Consider the following 21,962-nt stretch of genomic DNA (forward strand, 5'->3'; position numbering starts at 1 on the left):
TGTTAGTTTTAAAGGGTATATAGTTTGTATAACTTAGTTGCACTTATCTTGAATTTAGTCACTAACCATGCACACCCACGAGAAAAAGCTAAAACAATGTGAAAAGTGATTAAAGACTTGATTGAAAAATGAGTTAATGCACCATTTCAAAAACTATCTTTTCGTGTAATTTAATTGAACATAGAAATCAAATTAAGTCTAAAAATCAAAGAAAATTTTAATTTTGAATCCTTCAAATGGGAAAAACAAAGTAAATTTTAATTTTGAATCTTTCAAATGGGAAAAACAAAGTAAATTTCGATTTTGAATCATTCTTCAAATGGGAAAAACAAAGTAAATTTCGATTTTGAATCATTCTTCAAATGGGAAAAACAAAGTAAATTTCGATTTTGAATCATTCTTCAAATGGGAAAAACAAAGTAAATTTCGATTTTGAATCATTCTTCAAATGGAACAAAACTACCACCAACTAGGGTGGTGCTTGGGTTTGAATAAGCCCAAGTGTGGGAAGGAATGTAGGCAGCGTCGTCCCTTGGGACGAGCGCACCACCATCACTATTTTTGTCAGATGAGGCACTTGAAGGTTCGCCGCCCTCTAGGTTGTAGATGAGTTAGTTAACTTCTAAAAGATCAACATTTGAAATTTCCAGGTTCTCAACTCCTGTTGATGATGATAATTCACCACCATCAGAGTTGTTATATACATTCGCACGTACATCTCTAAGTTAACCATTACAAGAGGAGTGAGAGTGCCGAAATGCAAATAAAGGGATATAAAGTTGAATGAGAAAAAGAGAAATGAGTCGGAAGAGTAGGAATAATGATCAAGCTTGAAAAAGACGGTGACACAAGAGACAAAGGTCCAAATCAAGGGAGATAACAAGGAGGTCAAAGGTCAACGAAGTTTTTAAGAAAAGACATGTTTGGAAGATGACAATGAACCCCAGGAAAAAATGGAAACGAAAAGTTTGTTTGAAAGCCAAATCATCTTTATATAGTTAGGCAGACCAAGTTAATCAAAGATCCAAGTTATAGAAAAATGAGTAGACGAAAGGTAACAATTATATTATACCTTAGAAACATAACGATACTCGAGTCCACTAAAGTATCTTAGAAGGGAGCGCCACACCGTAACCTATGAATTTAGACCACAAATACAAAAATCCTGCGAAACGACGCAAAATGGGATTTGCATTTAATGCACATGTCTCTCACTTTTCTTGCTACCAGTTTCCAAATTCTTTCACAATCCTTTGTAGTCAATCGGTCATCACAAGACTGGCTTAAAATTCTAGAAGACTTCTCGTTCAACACATAAGGCAAGCTTTAAAAACTTACTTAAAATCTTGAAGACTTCTCGTTCAACACATAAAGGCAAGCTTTGGAGATAACTATTAAGGACCGACAAAAATCTAATAAAAAAAGGCTGAATATTCAAAGTGAATGAATCCAATAAAAAAACTCAGTGAAAAAGAAAATTCAAAAGAGAAAATGTATTAGTAATGAAGATTATAGACATATTTTAATTTTTTAAACACGCTTATAAAAATTATTTAAACATGCTTATACAATTAAATATAATTTAATATTTTCAATTAAATATTATTTTATTTTTTACCTCTTATTTTGGGATAGTAATTTCTTTTATTTTTTACTCTTTCTTTTCATTTGTATGTGAGTTTAAATGATTTTATTTGAAGTAGAAATAATTATGTCTCACAAACTTTACAAAATCATATTTATTTTTATCAAGGTAGGAGTAGTTTACATTAAAAAAAAGATTATTTATGTTAAATGGTTAAATAAATATTTTATATTGGTAATTTTTAACATTAAAATTAATTGTTTGCATAAAAAAATCATTGTTCCTTCACAACTAAAAACTACTAACAATTAACAAGTGAAGACATAAACAATAGTGATTTTACACCTCCAATTCAGTATCTCATCAACTAAAAACCCAGAAAATGAAAACTAAAAATTAGAAAGTGAATAAAAATTGAGAGAATAATTAGAAAATATCAAGAACTTCCAAAATCAAATTATTGCAAAGAGGACAATTTCCTCTACTCACCCAAAGCTCTCTTGAACACATCCTGCAAAACGTGTGTCCACACGGTATAAACGCTGCACCTTTATGCCTCACCATACACACGCAGCAATTGCGTTCCACCGAAACATCCCCTTCTTCTTCTTCTTCTCCTTTCTCATCCACGTCATCACCTTCATCATCAACATCACCGATTCGATCCAAATCAATTTCACTCTCCTCTAACAAAGCCATCAGCGACATACTAACCTGCACCGTCTCCGAACTATTCACGTTAATTTCCTCGTCGGAGAACTCACCGCCGGCGAGTAATTCCACCGGATCCGAATTGTTCAGATCTCCCCGAACGACATCGTTTTCTTGTTGTTGTAGCTGCTCTTGTTGAGTTGACTCGTCCGAGTTACGACGCTTTATACGAAGTACTAACTCCTTAAAAGCTTTCCACGACTTTCGATCTTTTGTATTGTTGCTGTTATCAACAACGTTGTTTGGTTCGTTTTCTCGTATGATGTCTAAGAGAGTTTGGTTTCGGGTTTTTTGAATGGCGAAGACGGCGTCGTTTTGGATTAACGTTGCGAGTGAGCTTCGAGTGTTGCTTGTTGTGTTACTTGATGATGTTATTTGATCGTAGAGTGTTATTCTTTGACGATTTTCCATTTTTGTTGTTGATAAAGAAAAGAACGGTTTTGGTTTTGTTACATTTGTTAATGGGAATTTGAGGAATGAATAATGAGAATGTGTTTGTTTGTTTAGTTGTTGGTTTGTTTAGGTTGCAAGTAGTTGTTTGGAATAAGATTGGAGATATATTAAGCATGAGTCAACGTTGCTTTTGGATTACTTTGTTTTACCAAATAAGATTATAAAAATGGAAAAAGGAAAAACAGAAGACGACAATTTATGAAAGAGAATTTAAATTGGAGTTTGTGTTCTCTCTTTCTAGTATTAAGATAACTAGTTAAAATTGCGTGACTATATTAATGGAGGGTTACCCCAACATGCAGTAGAACACGTTTAGTGAAAGTTAAAGAAAAACATGATCTATTGAATCTGTAAGTGGGGCCGTTCATAAAGACAGAACACAAAGGAAAGACAAAAGTAAAAGGAGAGACAGAGGACGCTTTGGATACCTTACCCCAACAGAAAGAGAAAGAGACCACATATATCAAAGGTGATGAGTTATTAATATTGATATTATGTACTAGTGTCTTACCCGTGCGTTCGCACGGGTACCCGTCGTTTTCGCGCATTGTGATTGAGGGAAATAAAAGATGATAGGGAAAATGTTATTTTGTTCAATATAGATATTATTGTAGAAGTAAATATCCTAAAAATAAATTTGTAAAATATAGAAATTTCTTTTCAATAGGTTGGGGCAATATTTGGGATATACTGATTAAAAAACATTATTTTCCCCTTAATATTCAATATTTCGATCAATAACTTCATGTTCCCGTTAATGTTTAATATTTTGATCAGTAACTCACGTTCTCGTTAATATTGAATATTTTATTCAGTAACTTCATGTTCCCGTTAATAGTCAATATTTTGATCAATAACTTCATGTTCCCGCTAATATTCATTATTTTGATCAGTAACTCCGTATTCCCGTTAATATTCCAAATTTGTTCCCGTTAATATTTAATATTTTGATCAGTAACTTCATGTTTCCGTTAATATTCATTATTTTAATCAGTAAGTCCGTGTTCCCGTTAATATTAATTATTTTGATCAATAACTTCATGTTTTAGTTAATATTTCAAATTTATTCCCGTTAACATTCAAAGAAATTATCAGTAAAAGGTATCAGTAAAAGATTAAATTTGGGTTAAAATTAAAAAAGTTATAAAAAATACTAATATTAAAAAATTGAATATTGTAAATAAAAAGTAATTAAGAAAATAAAGTTTATATGTTGTTTTATTAGTATGCAATAAAAATTGGAAAGATCAATTATTTGCCTTAAATTATTAATGTTTTACCAATAGTAAAACAAAATGTGACCTGCATAAAGAACAGACAACACAATGTCGATTATCCAATGCAATAAATTTATTCACATTTACTTTTAACTTACTAACATTGGTTCCCGTTAATATTGAATATTTTAATTAATAACTCCATGTTCCCGTTAATATTCAATAGTTTGATCAATATCTTCATGTTCTGGTTAATATACAATATTTTGATCAGTAACTTCATGTTCCCGTTAATGTTGAATATTTTGATCAATAAACATCATTTTCCCGTTAATAATCAATATTTCGATAAGTAACTTCATGTTCCCGTTAATATTCAATATTTTGACCACTAATTCATATTATCGTTAATATTCAATATTTTATTCAGTAACTTCATGTTCCCGTTAATATTCAATATTTTGATCAGTAAGTTCATGTTTCCACTAATATTCATTATTTTGATCAGTAACTTTGTATTTCCGTTAATATTCCAAATTTGTTCTTGTTAATATTCAATATTTTGATCAGTAACTTCATGTTCCCGTTAATATTTATTATTTTGACCAGTAACTCCGTGTTCCCGTTAATATTCATTCCTACTAATTCTCCCTTAACAACTCTTAATATGTCTATATACTTAATGCCATCTTGCCACTTAGTAGCCGTTAGATCTTATTACTTATTCTCATGCTTAGAGAAATATGGATGTTACATGAATCAACGGTATAACTATTCCTATATATAAATATTTTTGTTTTGGAATTATTTATAATTTTTTAAAATCAATAGTAAATTTATTCGCGTTATTATTCAATATTTAATTAAATGTGTTAATATCATTACCATATGCGCGTACCATATCAGTACTCGTGTGTTCGCAGTGATAATTTTTGTTTTGGAATTGTTTATAAAAATATTTAAATCAATAGTAAATTTGTTCTAGTTATTAATTAATATTTAAACCAATAGTTTAATATAAGTATTATATGCGCGTACTATATCAATACCCGTGTGTTCGCATGGGTACTGGTATGGTATCTTAAGTTCTTGTGAATTATTTACAAATTTGAAAAAATAAGGCATTGTGAGGAAATAAAGAAAAATTAAATAATATATTAATTATTCATAATCAAAATAGTTTATTATTTTTAAAAGAGATAATATTTGAATCAATAAAAAATTTGTTCCCATTTACAAAAAAAGAAAGTAAGCTTCTCGTATTTGGATCACTCTTATTTTTTCACACAGATATTTATTCAATTATTATTATAGTTGTATACATAAAATTCAAAGCCAATATTTTTTTTGTATTTAGCTTAAATTTTAATATTTCAATTATTTTATATTATATATAGATAAATATGTATTAATCATTGATGAATCATTGATGAGGTTGTTCCCGTTAAAATTTTAAATTTTATAAATGACAAAAAAATTGTATGATTAATAAAAAATATCATATAATTTTGATACTATTTATTCATACATTACTTATGTTTCATTCAATTAGTATTTATATTGAAGTTCATTTCATTCATTTAGATTATATGCTTATTTTGTACCCAAAAAATATGCGATTTTACTATCAACTTATAGATTGAAAACTCTATACACTATTTTATGTATAGTAATAAACTATCTTGTTCCCGTTCATAAATATATAATTATTTGTTATGCGATTCTCATATTTAATATTTCATTGTCCTTTCATTGTGAAAATATCTTTCTTCTTAATTTAAACCAAGTCATAATCTCATATAAAATTAAAATAAAATTATAGGCTATATTAAAATTGGAAATTAATATATTTGATTAAGATTTATTGAATTATTTAAAGTTATTTAAAAAAACTTTATTCTATATTTATATTTTTAAATAAAAGAATATATTGTTGAAGTAATTGATTCAACTAATGACATGGATATTTTTCTGTTTTTGTTTTTTCACCGTATCAGTAAAATATTTTCACCCATAATATCGTAATTTTTTTTATTAATTTATAAGTCACATAAAATATTACTGTATTTAAATTTATGACTAACACACACACACACATATATATATATATATATATATATATATATATATATATATATATATATATATATATTTGTACGACTAATATATAGTGTAGAAACTAACCTAAAGAGCATTATTTGTTAACATAATTGTAACGTAACACTAATTTTTGAAATTTAATTAAAAACTTCAAATAGGAAATTTTGAATTGTTTATATTTGGCTTATTTTATTTAATACTTAATAACATATAGACAATAAGAGTTATGTGATGCATGTTAAAAATAAAAAGTTAGTTTATAATAAATAAATTATTACTTTTAGTATTTTTTACAAATAAAACTATTATTTTAAAATAAATATTATTTTAAATGCATCACTTAATTTTTTTTACATAATTTAAAAAAGTAAGTATCAATAAATTTATTATATTTATGTTATTTATTGATATTTTAAAATATAAGTAGTTTATTAAAATTTTTATATTTTAAGAATAAATTAATAGCATTAAAAATCTAAAGTTGAGGATTTATTTATACTATTATGTTATTAAATAACATAAATTTTATTTAAATTAATTTTTTAATTAATATTCATAAAGTATAAGATTTTAGTGTACTCTTCAGTCATAAAATAGCATAAATTATATTAAAAACTCTAATTAATATTAAATTTACCAAATAATATATGTACTTCTAAAGATAAAAGAGTCAAAAGGCCACAAAAAGGAAAACATTTTCTGCGCTTTTACTTGAGTGAGTTACAGTTATAAAAACTCTAATTAATATTAATAAATCATTTATTTAATTTTTGAAATTTAATTAAAAACTTCAAATAGGAAAATTTGAATCGTTTATATCTATTTGACTTATTTTATTTAGGCTAAATTACAGTTTTGGTCCCCTGTTTTGGTATTTTCACGATTTTGGTCCCCTAATTTTGAACCAACTGTTCATGTACTGTTCATGTACGGTCATGTACTGTTCATGTACGGATCATGCACTGTTTATGAACAAAATTGGGATGGGGACTAAAACTGTTTAAAAAGAAAATAGGGGGACCAAAATCGTGAAAATACCAAAACAGGGGGACTAAAACTGTAATTTAGCCTTCTATTTAATACTTAATAACATATAGACAATAAGAGTTATGTGATGCATGTTAAAAATAAAAAGTTACTTAACTTTATAATAAATAAATTATTACTTTTAATATTTTTTACTAATAAAACTATTATTTTAAAACAAAGTTTATTTTAAATACATCACTTAATTTTTTTTACATAATTTAAAAAAGTAAGTATCAATAAATTTATTATATTTATATTATTTATTGATATTTTAAAATATGATTAGTTTATTAAAATTTTTATATTTTAAGAATAAATTAATAGTGTTAAAAATCTAAAGTTGAGGATTTATTTATACTATTTTGTCATTAAATAACATAAATTATATTTAAATTAATTTTTTAATTAATATTCATAAAGTATAGAATTTGAGTGTACTCTTCAGTCATAAAATAACCTAAATTATATTAAAAACTCTAATTAATATTAAATTTAGGAAAACGTTTTCTGTGCTTTTACTTTTACTTAGTTACAGTTATAAAAAATCTAATTAATATTAAATTTACCAAACAATATATGCACTTCTAAAGATAAAAGAGACAAAAGGCCACAAAAAGGAAAATAGGAAAATGATTTCGGTTTCTTCCACTGCTTCTACTTGAGTTACAATTACCATAAAGAAGAGTTACTCCTGAAACATACACAAAGAAAAGTTTAGTAAAAACTTATCTAGTTGTTCTGCGATCAATGTATGAAACTTTAACTAATATACTAATAAGCCAAAACAGCAACAGTGATAAAGCTATACTGATAAAAATAATCCAATTCCATTCAAACCATTCCATTCAACACAAAAAAAATAATAAAATTCAATCGAAACCATTTAATTCACAATAATAGAAAATTGAAAAGATGATTGAATCCTATAAGACTACCAACCTTGCACCATCTTTTGGAGGACTTCCACATAAGAGTTTGGTCACACGTTGGGTGTGAGGATTATCAAACAAAATCATGGCCCCATTATTGATATAAAGATTTTATATATGAGAAGGTTTCATAATATTAAGAAATCAATAATACACAACACAACATTGTAAAAGAAAAAAAAAACAATGACATTAAAAAAAGAAGAGATAAATCGAATGTATATAAAGAACAAACTTTCTTCATTTTCGAGAAACATGATGTGTCGGTGTCGTGTTTTTGGTGTCCTTAGTATGTAATTTTAAATTTGAAAATGCTCCTAACCTGAAATAGCTCTGAAGCAGCATTAACATTCCCTTATTTGAGTTTAGCCATTGCCAAATCATGATAACCATTCCTTTTCCTAAAACAACCAAATTCACACAAACATCAAAAAAAAATTGATTCAAATATTAAAACTTAGAAATGAAAAATTTAAAAAAACAGAAATAAAACAAATACTTGTTCCTCTCTTTCTCAGTTGCTGATTTGTAAGGAACATTACCACCATCAAAACAACAATCGATGTTACTTTATAGTACCGAAGCAGATTCACTCTATGCATAAAGTATTCAATGTAACACAATTCTTTTCACTATCAGAATCAAAACAAAGTTCCATAAGGCATAAATAAGCTAAAACCAAAACAAAAAAAAAATAAAAAAAAATCAATACAATGAATGAGTGAATTTCAAAACTGGATAAAATAAAGATTTTTACTCACCTCCTTTATGAAGTCATGAATATGCATCAATACCCACCTGCAGATTTCGCAATGTGAATGAGAATAAGCTATGAGAATGAAAAATTGAGCACAGCCCAGATAAAATTTTGAGGAAAAATCAAAACTTTGTCAAAAAAATATTAAATCTAACAAACCATTAACCATGAAGCAGTAAAACATTTCATTCAGAGCACGCTCATCGTCAGATCGCCGGTAAAACACAACAACCATTTCGAATTCGACGTCCACCACACTCACCGCTAGAAATCTGTTGTCGTTGCCACAGATCTACCACCGCAATAAAAACAATCCAATAAAAAACAAACATCAAAACACCAAATCAATTAAAAGAGAAAAATTTCAAATTTCATAGTATCAGTTATACCATTCAACAACTATATAACATCAAATACTTTCAGTAGTTTAGCACATTTAAAATATCAATTCAAATTAAAAGAAAATTTAAAACAGAACAGTAAATCTGCTGCGAAATTATATGAATGGTTGTTACCTTTATTTCTAGATTTCACTGGTGAAACGGCGACGGAGCATCATCAACCTTCAAACACAAAAAAAAAAATAAGCGATTAGAATTAGAAAAAATGATTCAGGAACAGGTTCAGATAAAAATTCACTGTTTTAATTGTTGGTTTGTCGTTCTTGAATCAAGGGTTCTGTGATGTGATCGATTGATTTTGTGGGTGAGAGATAAAATGAATTTGTGAGAAGATTTAGTTATTGGGTAACGTAATGAAAATTTTGTTTTTGGAATTGGAATAGAAACCGTTCGGTAGAAGAAAGAGAACGTGAGAAACAGTTTTTGAAATTGGAATTGGAATAGATACAGTTTTTAAAATTGGAATTGGAATAGATACCTGAAACAGAAGGTTGAGAGAATAGAAGATTGAGGTGCTAATGTGGAATATTGTGGAGACAGCAGCTGATGTGGACAGTCCCATTGATCAAGAAAAGGTAGACTTTTCTTATATGATAGATTTGTTGCCAAATACTAATCAAGGGTATCCAGCGCATTCTTTATTTTTTTAAATATATAAGAGTATCTAATTTTTCTAAAAGTTCAATTTAATTTAATGAGTAGAGTAGGTAGATTTAATTTTTAACTAATAGATTTCTAACCAATTGTTAGTTGATCTGGTAATAATTAATCTTGAATTTGATAGAGAGGATTATGATTCAATTTATCCTAATTGTAATTAGGAGGGATTTGAAATCATTAGATGTGAGAATGGTCTTTAAATCAGACTATAGTCATAATTAAAAAAAATAAAGATAATTCTAAACAGAAAAAAAAAACTAGCCATTTGAAAATTGGAAACCGTTGATTGTAACTAGTTTGAAAAGTGATAGGTGGTCTGGTGGGGCTCTCACGACATAGAGGAAATAAGGGGCGGCAAACGGGCATGTCTGCCTAGTTTAGACTCGCCCCGTAAAAAACCGTTAGAAAACGGGGCAGGACGGAACAGTCATATTTAAGAATGCGATCCTAAAATCTTAATCTTCCGTAAAAAAGTGAGGGCGAGCGGGCTAAGTTCGCAGACACTATATTTTTTAAGTTTAAAAATGCAAAGTTTATGCCAATGCCTGTGCCTGCAAAAGTTTGCATAAAAAACGAGATGGGGCGGGGCGGTCACACTAGAGAGGGTGAGGGCCAAAAACCTTGACCCGTTCCGCACAAAAGTGCGGGCAAAACGGACATGCCCAACAGGCCGAACCCGTCTTGCCACCCTAGAGAAAACTACTAAAAGATGCATATGCGCCGCCTTTTCCCCCTTATTGCCAATAACCTATCAAAGTCACTGCCCTACTTTAATATTCGTTACAATGACTTGAACGCTTCGGTACCATTGAATTTAGTTGGATATATGTACCCTCATTCAATCAAATTCTATTATTTAATGACATATCACTTTTAATAATTATTTTATTTTAATTAATTTTCACTTATAGTATCGGTTACGGGTGGAAATAGGCTGAGCTGAGTTAGGCTTTGCAAAACCAAAGCATGGCCTGTCAAAAAAACTGAAATCTAAGTCTGACCTGTAGTCTATCGTAAGCTTATTTTTAGGCCTGAACTTGGTTTTTTCGAAGGTCTGGTTAGCCTATTAGCCTACATAAAAGTCTATTTGTTTTAAACATATATAAATAAGCAATTAAAATAACTAACTAATAAAAAACCATGAGACTAAAAATTTGTTTGCATTGACTTATTTTAATTTACCTATTAGCATAAGTTCTGTGAGACTATTTGTTTAAGAGAACTTATGAAAACAAAGTGTTCATTATGTGTTTTCATCTTATTTTCACAAGTTCTTCAAGATAATCAAGTTTTATTTATGTATTCTAATTCAAAGTACAAAACATAACATGATGATAATAAAAAATTATTCATATTTAGTAAAATAGACCGGTCTAATAGATTTAAAAGATATTTTTTAGGCCAGAGGCCTAACATTTTTAACTAAAGATATGTTTGGAATCACTTGCAACTCAACAAAATCACGGTGTAATTTGTTTTCACCATGGAAATTGAGAAGCTAGTAGTTTAAGCTTCTACCACACGCACGTTTTCAATCGCGGAAATGTTGTTTCCAAACACATACTAAATAGGTTTATAAAAAAACATAAATTTTTTCTATTTTAAAAAAAAAGTGTGACCTTGTCTGGGGCTGTGTAGGCTAGATTGTAAGTCTTTATTATCGGCATGACATATTTCCATCCATAGTATCGGTAACCCATTATTTATGATGCATATTTAAGAATTTATCTTATTTTAATCTGAATTTGACGTGAACTTAGAAGTTAAACATTGACAATGGTTAATTTTATCCATTCTCTTGTGAGTTTCTTGAATGAAAAAATTATTTGCTTTGAAGGGTACAGAAAGAGGCTGAAATTCTGATTGCATTGAAAAAAAAACGAGTGTATTCAAAAACATGAGGGGTGCAGATAATAGGTAAAATCTCCTAATAGACTCCCACGAATCTTTCCTATTAAGATAATTCAAAGTTGCTCTTTTTCAATTGCATTTTACTTTTTCCATTTTGAGCATTAAACAGCACATCTGCTACAAGCACGCGCCTCTGCACCTCCAACCTGCGGTTTTTGGATGATAAATCAGAAAACAAATGTCTTCAAAATGTTCAAAATAAACACTGGGGAACGAGTGGTGCAGTCACTCCCCTTGTTCTTGAAGAACAACCACTGGGCTCTTCCTTCCTAAGATTTGACTCCATCTTCTGGGAATATAAATGTGGAAAGTTTGGACTACCAAAAGCTGTATGAAGTAAGTCCCTTCTTGTGGTTTAAGGTTTAAAATATTATACTCTTATTTATGGTATGTGGTTTAAAATACTATACTCTCATTCTACACTAATAGCATCTTGGTTGATTACAAGCAAATTAAATGAGTTTTTTTCTTAGAAATATGACAAGTAAAAGCTAGTTTCAACTTGTATAAGAAGAGATTATTTGAAGCATCATAGATATTTTATAAGACTCTTTTAATATTTTATTTTTCATAATTATTTGTTGATAAGTTTGTCCACTCAACTCTAGTTGTAATAGAAGAATATGTACAATTTCTTTACAAGCTTATGTTAAATCAAATAAACTGTTTGTGACATGTATGCTAATATCTTTTATGTCAGCGTATTATAGACCATGTTTAATATTGTATCTTAATTGTGTGTGAATTATTTTATTGATTAAATCATAGATTATTACTTTGATAGAGTTTTTTTCTTACCTGGGTGATAAAATTGTATTTAAGGTTTAACATTTTGTTTGCGTAACTTTCATTATTATTCTAAGTGCCAATGTTTTTAATTATTCTAAGTCCAAATGTTTTTAACTTAAATTTATGGTCTTATTTGAAGACATTTTGTTCTATGCAAAGGTAGGTGATATGTTTTAATGTTGAGAATCAAGTGTGAGGAAGAAGTGTTCCCTCGTTGACCCCCTGGATTGTTGCCCCTAACATTTAATACTTGAAGATGGCTGATGTTGCATCTCTAATGAAGCGACTAATTTTTCTATTCGTTCATGTTATTCAAACATGTTGGCCAAAGGTGCATAAGTATACATGGATTAATATGTGTTTCAATTGGTAGTCTCATGATCCCTCAAAAGTGGGAGTTGTCGAGTGGAGATTGTTATAACAATGGTCTTCAACATGAAAGCCTCTATAAAATAGTGGCATTCTTACATATCCGACCATTATAATTAATAAAGCCAAAAATCAAAATCAAATAGAAGGAAATGGAGTTTGAACCTGAACACTGGTTCTGTTGAGAGAATAAAGGAAACCATAAGGGTAAATTTTTTGATTGTAAGGTCAAATATAGGTGTTACGAACTCATCTTCTTTCTTTGACTCCCCGTGGTTACCTTCCTGGTTAACTAGAGTTAATTGAAGTGATGTCGATGCCTGTTGCTTCTTGAATTGAAACAATTGCTTCTTAAAGTGGAACAATTTCTTTTTGAATTAGAACAATTGTTTTTTGAACCTGAGCAATAATAGTTGTTTTTTGAACCACAATAGTCGCTTCTTGAACCGTAATGGTTAGGTCATGAGCGGAAATAGTTGGTTCAAGACCCAACTATTTTCGTGCAATACCTAACTTTTAGTTCAAGACACAACACTTCAAGAACCAATTATTGTTTTATGGTTCAAGAAGTTGCACTTGAAGAACCTGTTCCAGTTCAAAAAGCAACTGTTTTAGTTTAAAAAATTGTTCTGGGTTAACCAAGGAGATAAGCAAAACTGAGTCAAAGGAGGAACATGAGTTCATAACTTCTATTCCCTCCGTCTCACAGTAGGTGTCCTCCTTCCTATTTTTATTTGTCTCAAATTATCTGTCCATTTAGAATACCAATGTGATATTTATTATTTTTTTCCATCAACTTACCCTTATTTATTGTATTTTAGTAAATGAGACTCATTTTATCATTGAAATCAATGTAATTAGTCATTTTCTTAAAAAGCGTGAAAATCTCAAAGAGGACACCAATTGTAAGACGGAGGGAGTATATTTTACCTTACATTCAAGTTTTTTTTGTAAGGCTTCCTTTGTAGCTTTCTCCTCTCAACAGAACCACTAGTCAGCTTCATACCCATTTTTTTCTATTTGATTTTGAATTTTGGCTTTATCAGGCATACCTGGTTCACTTCAGCATTCTCTGAAATGGGATCAAAACATATTCCAATACCAACAAGATGTTTATCATTATTGTTTGCTACAATTTTGATATGTTTGACGATGACACTAATTGGCAGAAGAGTCTTTAGAGTTGAGCATGAGCAATTTTATTTGTTAATTATTTTGGTGGAATGGCTTGTGCAGGTGGTGATTCTAGCTTTTAATCAAAGATCCAACATACAAATACCTCATAAGGCAAAAAAGATCTTTCATTGAGACATTGAAGGTCCAACGTATAATTGCCTTCTAGGCGACTATGATCCTTTAACTAAGGTTCAATTTATAATTTCCTTATAGATGACAAGGATCCTTTAATGAATATCTATCATCAGTATACCTCGTAGGACGATAAGAATTCTTTAGTGAAGGTCCAACATACAATCGTCTTAAAGGGCAACAAAGATTCTTCAGTAGAGGTCTAGCTTATAATTGCCTTATAGACAAAAATGATTTTTCTGTGAAGGTCTAGCATACAATTGTCTTACAGGCGACAATGACCTTTAGTGGAGGTCCAATATCAATACACCTTAGAGCGTCACGAGGATCCTTTAGTGAATGTTAAACACATAATTGATTCTTGGAACTTTTAACATTATTTCTATTAGCCTGTATCTCAATACTCAAGAGGTAGTTTGTCACATTTTAATTCTTTGTAATCGATTTGTTAGCCTTTTGCGTGATAACTTGGTTAGTTTTGATTGTTTAGATTTGCCAAATCTTTTTATAACCCTGCATTGTGATAGCCTTAATGTTTTTATTAGCTATCAAAATTGTCTATATTTATCACCATTTTCAAACCATAATTTATAACAAATATAATATATTAGTCTAATAAGCTTAAGAACACCAAACACGCATGCATCCAAATAACACAAAACAAATCACAATGTGATTAATTTTTAAATCCATCATTATAATTTATAAAAGATACTAATTTCTATAGTAGCAACATGTATATAAGCATTGTGATACTACTTTGTGTTCTTGAGCATAAACATGATAGAACCCTAAGGACCTTTACCCATGAAACATGGGTTTGACTCTTGACTTTTTCAGTTAATCACTTTCTAGCTTCAACAATCTCAATTTAGTTCTACAAATCATCATATCCTTTTATTTGCAGAGTTTCTTTCTTATATGAAGCAATCAGTGACATACTTCTTAGTCTCGTTACTAAATGCTTCCTTAGAAAATACTGTAAGATTTCTCGACCTCTTGTGCCATGGCAGGAAGTCACCAAATTGAAGACGATCTAACCTACTCAGTCTCAAGTTTCGAATAAGCGAGGTATGCTGCTTGCATTACACACAAAAGCAACATCTTAAAACCCAACATCATCCAACCTAATCACAAATTGGTTGACAACATGATAAGTTACTCACATATTGTTGTTCCTTCTCCGTATGTATATGATGCAAGACTTTGTTGGCACCCTCGTATGATTTTTATCCTCTAATTTGATGGACACAAATTGTCATTGCCATTGGTAAATGTGGCACTATCCCCACCACTAGTATGGATTGAACTTGAGGCCCAAATAATTTTTATCAAGAATCATGGTTGACGCCAATTTTACTGGATAAAGTACAATAGAAGGTATGAGTATGCTCGATAGGGTTACCAGAGCCTATATTTGTAAGTTTTTTTGTGGAATTAGTGAATCCCCCATTTTTCAAACTCTAACAAAAAAATGTTTTGTGGGCTGGATCGAGAGAATATTGAAAGACATATTCTTAATCCATTACATGAAGATGATTTCTTCTTTGTTACTAATATTTTCTGGCTATCGCTCCTTAGACACATCAGCAACCACATATGTTAATGAGACATATCATTGATACCAATTCGGATGGCCAGACCAAATTTCAATGACTAGACTCCCTTTCAAATGGTCAGATCTAATTCAGGCAACTTCACAATTTTGCATTTGAATTGAATTAATTCAAGCTAAATATTTTTTTTTGGTCCCCTATGTTAGTGTCGAGGTTCATTTTGATCCCTTAATTTTAAAAAGTATCATATTGATTTTTCAACTTTTCAAAACGTATCATTTTAGTCATTTTCATCTAATTAGCGATAGAAAACCTAAAAAAATTAATCGCTAAATTCGTCAGTAATGTCAGTAATAGATGAAAATGACTAAAATGATATGTTTTTAAGAGCTGAGCGACTAATATGACGCTTTTAAAGTTTAGAGATTAAAATAAACCCAGATGATAACCTATGGAAAAAAATTGATATTAAACCATTAATTTATCATAGACATTTCTTCTTAGAATCTTAATAAAATAATTTTAATTTAATTTAATGATTAATATTAAACAACGCTGTCTCTTTATATTTGCTTCACCTGCAACAAATTTCACAATTTACTTTTTACTAGAAAAAGCTTCTTGAAAATATAGTTTTTAATGTTAAATAATTATCTTACTTGGCGAGATGTCATTAATCAATCCATCAATTGGTTGGTTAATCTATCATAAGTTGATGTGTCATTTCTCTGTCAGTTATTCTTTTATTTTATTATTGGTTATTATTAGTTTATTCTATTCTAAAAATAAAATAACAAAAAATTCTAAAAATAATAATTTTATTCTGTCTCTAGACTCTTCTACTCATGCACTATATTTTAGACACCTCTCTTCGCCATTCTTCAATCTCCACAATTTCAATCCTTCTCGATTCTTCTTTTCTACTTCACAACAGGTACATTTTCCCCCTTCTCTCGTTTTTTTCTCTGTAATCAAACCCTAATTTCCTCAATTACGCAATTCGCTTATCGCATTGCTTTTCAATTTCTGTCATCCAGGGCCTTTAATTTTACGCTCTCGCTTACTTCTTCCAGATCGTTCGATCAATCAATCCATAATGTCTCATATCCTTCATCATTGTTCTGGCGGATTTTATTTTATTTTTTTTTATAATTTTTTTTTTTGTAATTTTTAGGGTTTTGTGATTATTCTTTTTATATATTATGATATGCAATTGGTGTTTGTTTGGACTTAACTGAAGCTCACGCGGAAATCAAAGAGAAAAGGATCGTGAAAGGGCTCAAGCTAGGGCTAATAGCAAATCTAAGCAAGGAAAGAGTGATGGATTGACGCCAGAGCAACGAAGAGAAAGGTTTTTTTTTTTTGTTTGATGGTTTATTTTGTAATGATAACTGTGGGGGTTATTTTGGTAATTATGATTGTTTGTTGATGTGTTAGGGATGCGAAAGCGTTACAAGAGAAGGCGGCAAGGAAAGCTGGGCAGCGGGCTGGAGGAAGTAACATGGGCGGAGGTGGCGGTGGAGACAAAAATTAGGGAATTGTAATCGTGATTATAGTTAATTTAAGGTGTATTATTGTAGGAATTAGGGAAGAAGGGTTATTTTCGATGATATGGGTTTATGGTTTTGAAGTCATGGGTTTGTTATTGTTGTTGGCTTTTCAACCTTTTACTTTTATGTGATTTGAAATGCAATCTCTATGTGTTTTTATGCAGAAATCAGTTATGTTTGAGATTTTTTTTTGTCTTTCACTTTTTCACAAGTCAGTTATAGCAAATTAATTTGATCCTTTAACATAAACTTTGGTTAAAACCAAAAATCTTAAGCACTTTGAGTAAGTATCTGAGTGAAATGCACCATAGGTTTGGTAAAGAAATTTGTTTTGGAGTTAACTATAAATATATTAAGGTCTAAAGACTCAAGGAATTTTGTTGGGAGATGTTGTACATTAATCCAATGCTTTGCCAAGAAGAGAAATTCTGGTTTGGGAGAAGTTAAACACCAACCTAGTATGAGCATTTATGCCCCTTGCTTTAAAAAATAAGCACTTCATAAATAAGGATTATTGGCACCAACTTTTGATCTAGATGGGTACACATTTATGGAGAATGTTTGCTAACATGAATGCAACTGACAGTAGTCACATCTTCCTTAGATAATTCATCAGTTGCATTCATGTTAGCAATATTGGTGCAAGAGTTTTATAGTAAATTTTCATTCTTTTTTGAGTTTTTTCTATGCTATCATCCAACCCATTGGTGGTTTGTGTTGCATCCACAAACTTTGATTCATCGGAGCTAATGTGTTGAATTAGCATACTTGGGCTCGAAGAAACCACCAAATTTACCATGTTAGCATTAGGTTGATCATGTATTTGGGTTTCAATTCGGCTTTACATCAACGTGTTTTACATCAGGTCTTTTTGATTGGATTTATGTTGTCATGGATGCTTAACCACCTCACTAGTTGTCATGGATGCTTAACCACCTCACTAGTTTCCCCATTAAGTGTTGTGTGTTACTTTTCAATGTATTTCTTTATGGTCAAGCTAACTACCTTAATGCAGGGATTCTAAAACTTTTCACCCACAGGCACAAAAATCTTGCTCAAATCACTATTTATTTTACATATAGTTTTTTTCAATTCAGTCTCATCTTTTATCTTACAACTTCCAATAGAATGACCAATGCCATTGCAATAGTTATAAAATTCAAGAAGCCTTTCATATTCAATTTCCCCCCCCAAAAAAAAAAAGCAAAGTCAATTCTTTTAATCAAGATGTTCTATCTTAGTTCTTTGGTCAAGTCAATATCAACCGAAACCTGAAAAAGTGGCCAAAAGTCCCATCTTATCAAAAAAAGGTTTATTTGAAGTAGAATCAATGCAGATAGGGATACTAATGTTGCTTGTTATTTCAAAAATAATTTTAGGTTTCTAATATTTTTGAGAGAGATCATGAATCCTAATCCAAACCCGTGTCGAAGTCTGAATAACATTGGATTGAATAAAATCCTTGGTCCAAGAGAAAAGCTTTAAAACACCATAATTCAAGTTCCTAGAGTGTATAGATTTGACTCTGTGCACACCATCCAAATTTGAGAATGAAAATTCGAAAATGTGTTTTTCGAAAGGTGTAATGCCCCAATTTCCAATGGTTTGCCATATAGTTTTTAGCTTGGAGCGTAAGTTAACTCCAATGAGGGGGTGTTTCCTTTTGACTAGATTCTACCATAGAAATTATGTTTACATGCTTCCAAACCTAACATGTATTCTTCTTCTAGAATAACAATAGCAAGCTTATCGCCCTTTACATATGAATTGAGAGTTGATTGAGAGGGATGTTACATATATTATTGACAACTTCAACAAAGAATTTAGAAGTTTTAGGGTACTCTAATTTGATTTGTTTAAAGGATATAGTTAGATGTGGTACTATATCTAGGAATAAAGAGAATGTAGCTGAATCGACTATGGAAATGGAGGTTAAGGGAAGAAGATGACTTTCTTATAGGTCAACCGTGCATGCATGGTTTTTGAGAATCGCCAGAGCATGATTTCTTCCATCAAGTTTGTTCTTTCCCCACAACATGACCTATGTTACTAATAATGCACATTTTCAACTTCTTCTCTCAACCAAACATACCCTAAAGGAAAAACAAAACAAAAAAAACCTCTTTTTCTATGTTTTCTTCTCTGTATAGGAGAGAAAGAATATTATGTGGGTCCCATGTGTTTTTTTCTCTCTCTTGTGTATTTCTCTTCTTGCCAAACAAGATGTTGTAGACTTTCTTTACAACTTCTCTCTTTCATCAATCTCTCTTTCCTATTTCTCTCATTCCAAGCACACCTTTAGGTGAAAAAACAGTGCAAAGATTAGTTAAACATCAGATTGCTTGAAAAAAAGAGAGGAGAATATGCATATAAATGGCATGTACTTATAACAACATTTAAAATGTGTCTTTCTTGAGTTTCCTTTGGGCCTTCAATAGCAGGTTTGGAAGGCCCATTTAGTCAAGTTAAAATGGCATTGTAGATTTGACTATTGTTAAAATATTTAAAATAAATTTCAAATTAAGTTCAAGCTTTGAACCAGTTGAACAATGGTTTACCAGTTGAACAATCGGTTTTTGGATCCAATTCGATTCTACAATTGTCGTGAAAGTGTTTATCAACAGTAGCATTGTTCCTTAAGATAAGACTTAAATGGTTGAATTGTGTAGTTATTACTTTTTACATGAATTTTTTGGTTATTCGTATTTTTAGGGAAGCCAATGATTATGTGGATTTCTTAGCCACTACTGATTTCATGTCTAGAACTAACAATTGGTTCAATTTTATGCATAGTAACATTGACAAAGAATTTTTGCTAGACAAATTCTAAAGCTCACTTCATAAGGGATTCTGGTTTGGTCTCCCTTCTATATGTTACTCTTTGTTACTCAATAAACTTCTTCTTTTGGTTAAAAAAAACTATCAATTTTACCGTTTCACTTCAAGGCAGTATTTAAGATGAAATAAATTACATATGTATCCGGTTTTTAGTTCAATAAATTGAATCAGCCATTTTTTTAATAACTTTTTGTTTGTTTACTAAAAAAATATTATTGTCAAATAAAAATATTTTAGTTGTTAGTTATGCAAAAATATTAAATATATTAGGGGTGAGAGTTTGAATATGTATATCTCATTTATTTAAAAATCTGCAATTCTAAATTATAAAATATTTTGGACATTTCACACGTAGTAAAAAAAAATTATTGTTAATACGAAAAAGAGAAATTTTAAGGCAAATATATTTTTATAAAGTAAGTTATAATGTAGGTCGGAGAAGAGTATTATTTTTAAAAAGCTTATATAAATTCTTATCCTCAAACCAAATTTTTGTATCCATATAACCATTTTGCTATCCAATTCAACAATGCACTATTATTTTTAAAAAGCTTATATAAATTCTTATCTTCAAACCAAACTTTTGTATCCATATAACCATTTTGCTATTCAATTCAACAATGCACTCATAGTCCGAGCCTAACACGTAATTAATGGAAGAAGAATAAATTCAAAGATTCTCAAAAAAAATTATGTCAACAAAAATATTGTATTCACATCATTTCCTTTTGTTTATTGGTATTACTCTTTTGGCTTAAATGCAGTTTTGGTCCCCCTATTTTAATATTTTTTAACTTTTAGTCCCTCCATTTTAAAATTCAACTTTTTGGTCCCTTAACTTTAATTTTTTTGGGATTTTGATGGTCCCTCTCCAATTTTGCACATGTGGCCTCCTCATTAATGACGTGGCAGTGCTACATTAAGTCCATGTCATATTTTATTTCATTTTTAATTCATATTAATTACATTTTATTTTGTAGATTATTAAAATAACAAATAAAGAAAATAACTTTTTTAATTCATAATTAAATTGTAGTCATCTTCATCTTCTACAATTTAATCGTTTAGCCAAACCCAGATTTGTTTTCCAGATTTTCAATAAAATAAAATTATGTTTAGTCAGATTTTCAATTTTATTTAAGCCTCGTTCAAGTCTTTTGCATCCATGTGCAACCAAATTCTTTTTCACAATATTTCCACCTCCATCAGTATCCATTATTCTGAATCCAATTCTTCAGCAGTCAATTGAACAACCCAATTCTTCTGTATCCTGTTAAAGGCTTTGATTTGTTTATCCTCATCAATTTGAAGATACTTCACAATGAACCTAGTTACTTTCATGTACAACCCTTTCTTCTAAACCTATCAGTTATGGTCTCAAATATCATCACTGTGTTCCTAGATTCAAAAGAAGAAAAAAAAAATCCAAATTCGTTGTTTATGGTCTCAAATTTACTCATTGCATTTTCAGATCTAGAAGAAAAAAACTCAAAATCAGAAAGAATAAAAACCATAATACTCAGATCCACAAAAAATTAGGAGACTTTTGAGGAAAAAAACCATGATACAAAACCTAGATCCCAAAGATTTTTTTTCCCGATTCCATCAATTTCAATTTTGGAGTTTTTTCCCTGAGTTCTGGTTATAGTCTTCTATTCTGAATTTTGTTTCATGATTTCATCTAATTTGGTTATAGTCAAATATATGGATGTTCTAATCATTCATTGTCACATTGAATGAAAATTAATTTAATATTGAGTATAAATTGAAACTGTGCATACTAATAACATTTAATTTCT

The 21,962-nt window shown here is 29.9% G+C and overlaps 1 protein-coding gene and 1 long non-coding RNA gene across 2 annotated transcripts; one reads left to right on the forward strand and one right to left on the reverse strand.

Moving 5' to 3' along the window:
* Positions 1–1,968: 1,968 nt before the first annotated feature.
* Positions 1,969–2,933, reverse strand: LOC131618140 (uncharacterized). The gene has a single exon (XM_058889406.1). It carries the CDS (start codon positions 2,705–2,707, stop codon positions 2,012–2,014), a length of 696 nt encoding a protein of 231 aa, XP_058745389.1. The 5' UTR covers positions 2,708–2,933; the 3' UTR covers positions 1,969–2,011.
* A 13,637-nt stretch (positions 2,934–16,570) lies between these two features.
* Positions 16,571–17,242, forward strand: LOC131618141 (uncharacterized). The gene is made up of 4 exons (XR_009288748.1): positions 16,571–16,709; positions 16,813–16,873; positions 17,016–17,126; positions 17,213–17,242. It is a non-coding gene; the product is annotated as an uncharacterized LOC131618141 (long non-coding RNA).
* The last annotated feature ends 4,720 nt before the right edge of the window (positions 17,243–21,962 follow it).

The sequence above is a fragment of the Vicia villosa genome, linkage group LG7, assembly GCF_029867415.1.
Source record: "Vicia villosa cultivar HV-30 ecotype Madison, WI linkage group LG7, Vvil1.0, whole genome shotgun sequence".
Classification (NCBI taxonomy): domain Eukaryota; kingdom Viridiplantae; phylum Streptophyta; class Magnoliopsida; order Fabales; family Fabaceae; genus Vicia; species Vicia villosa.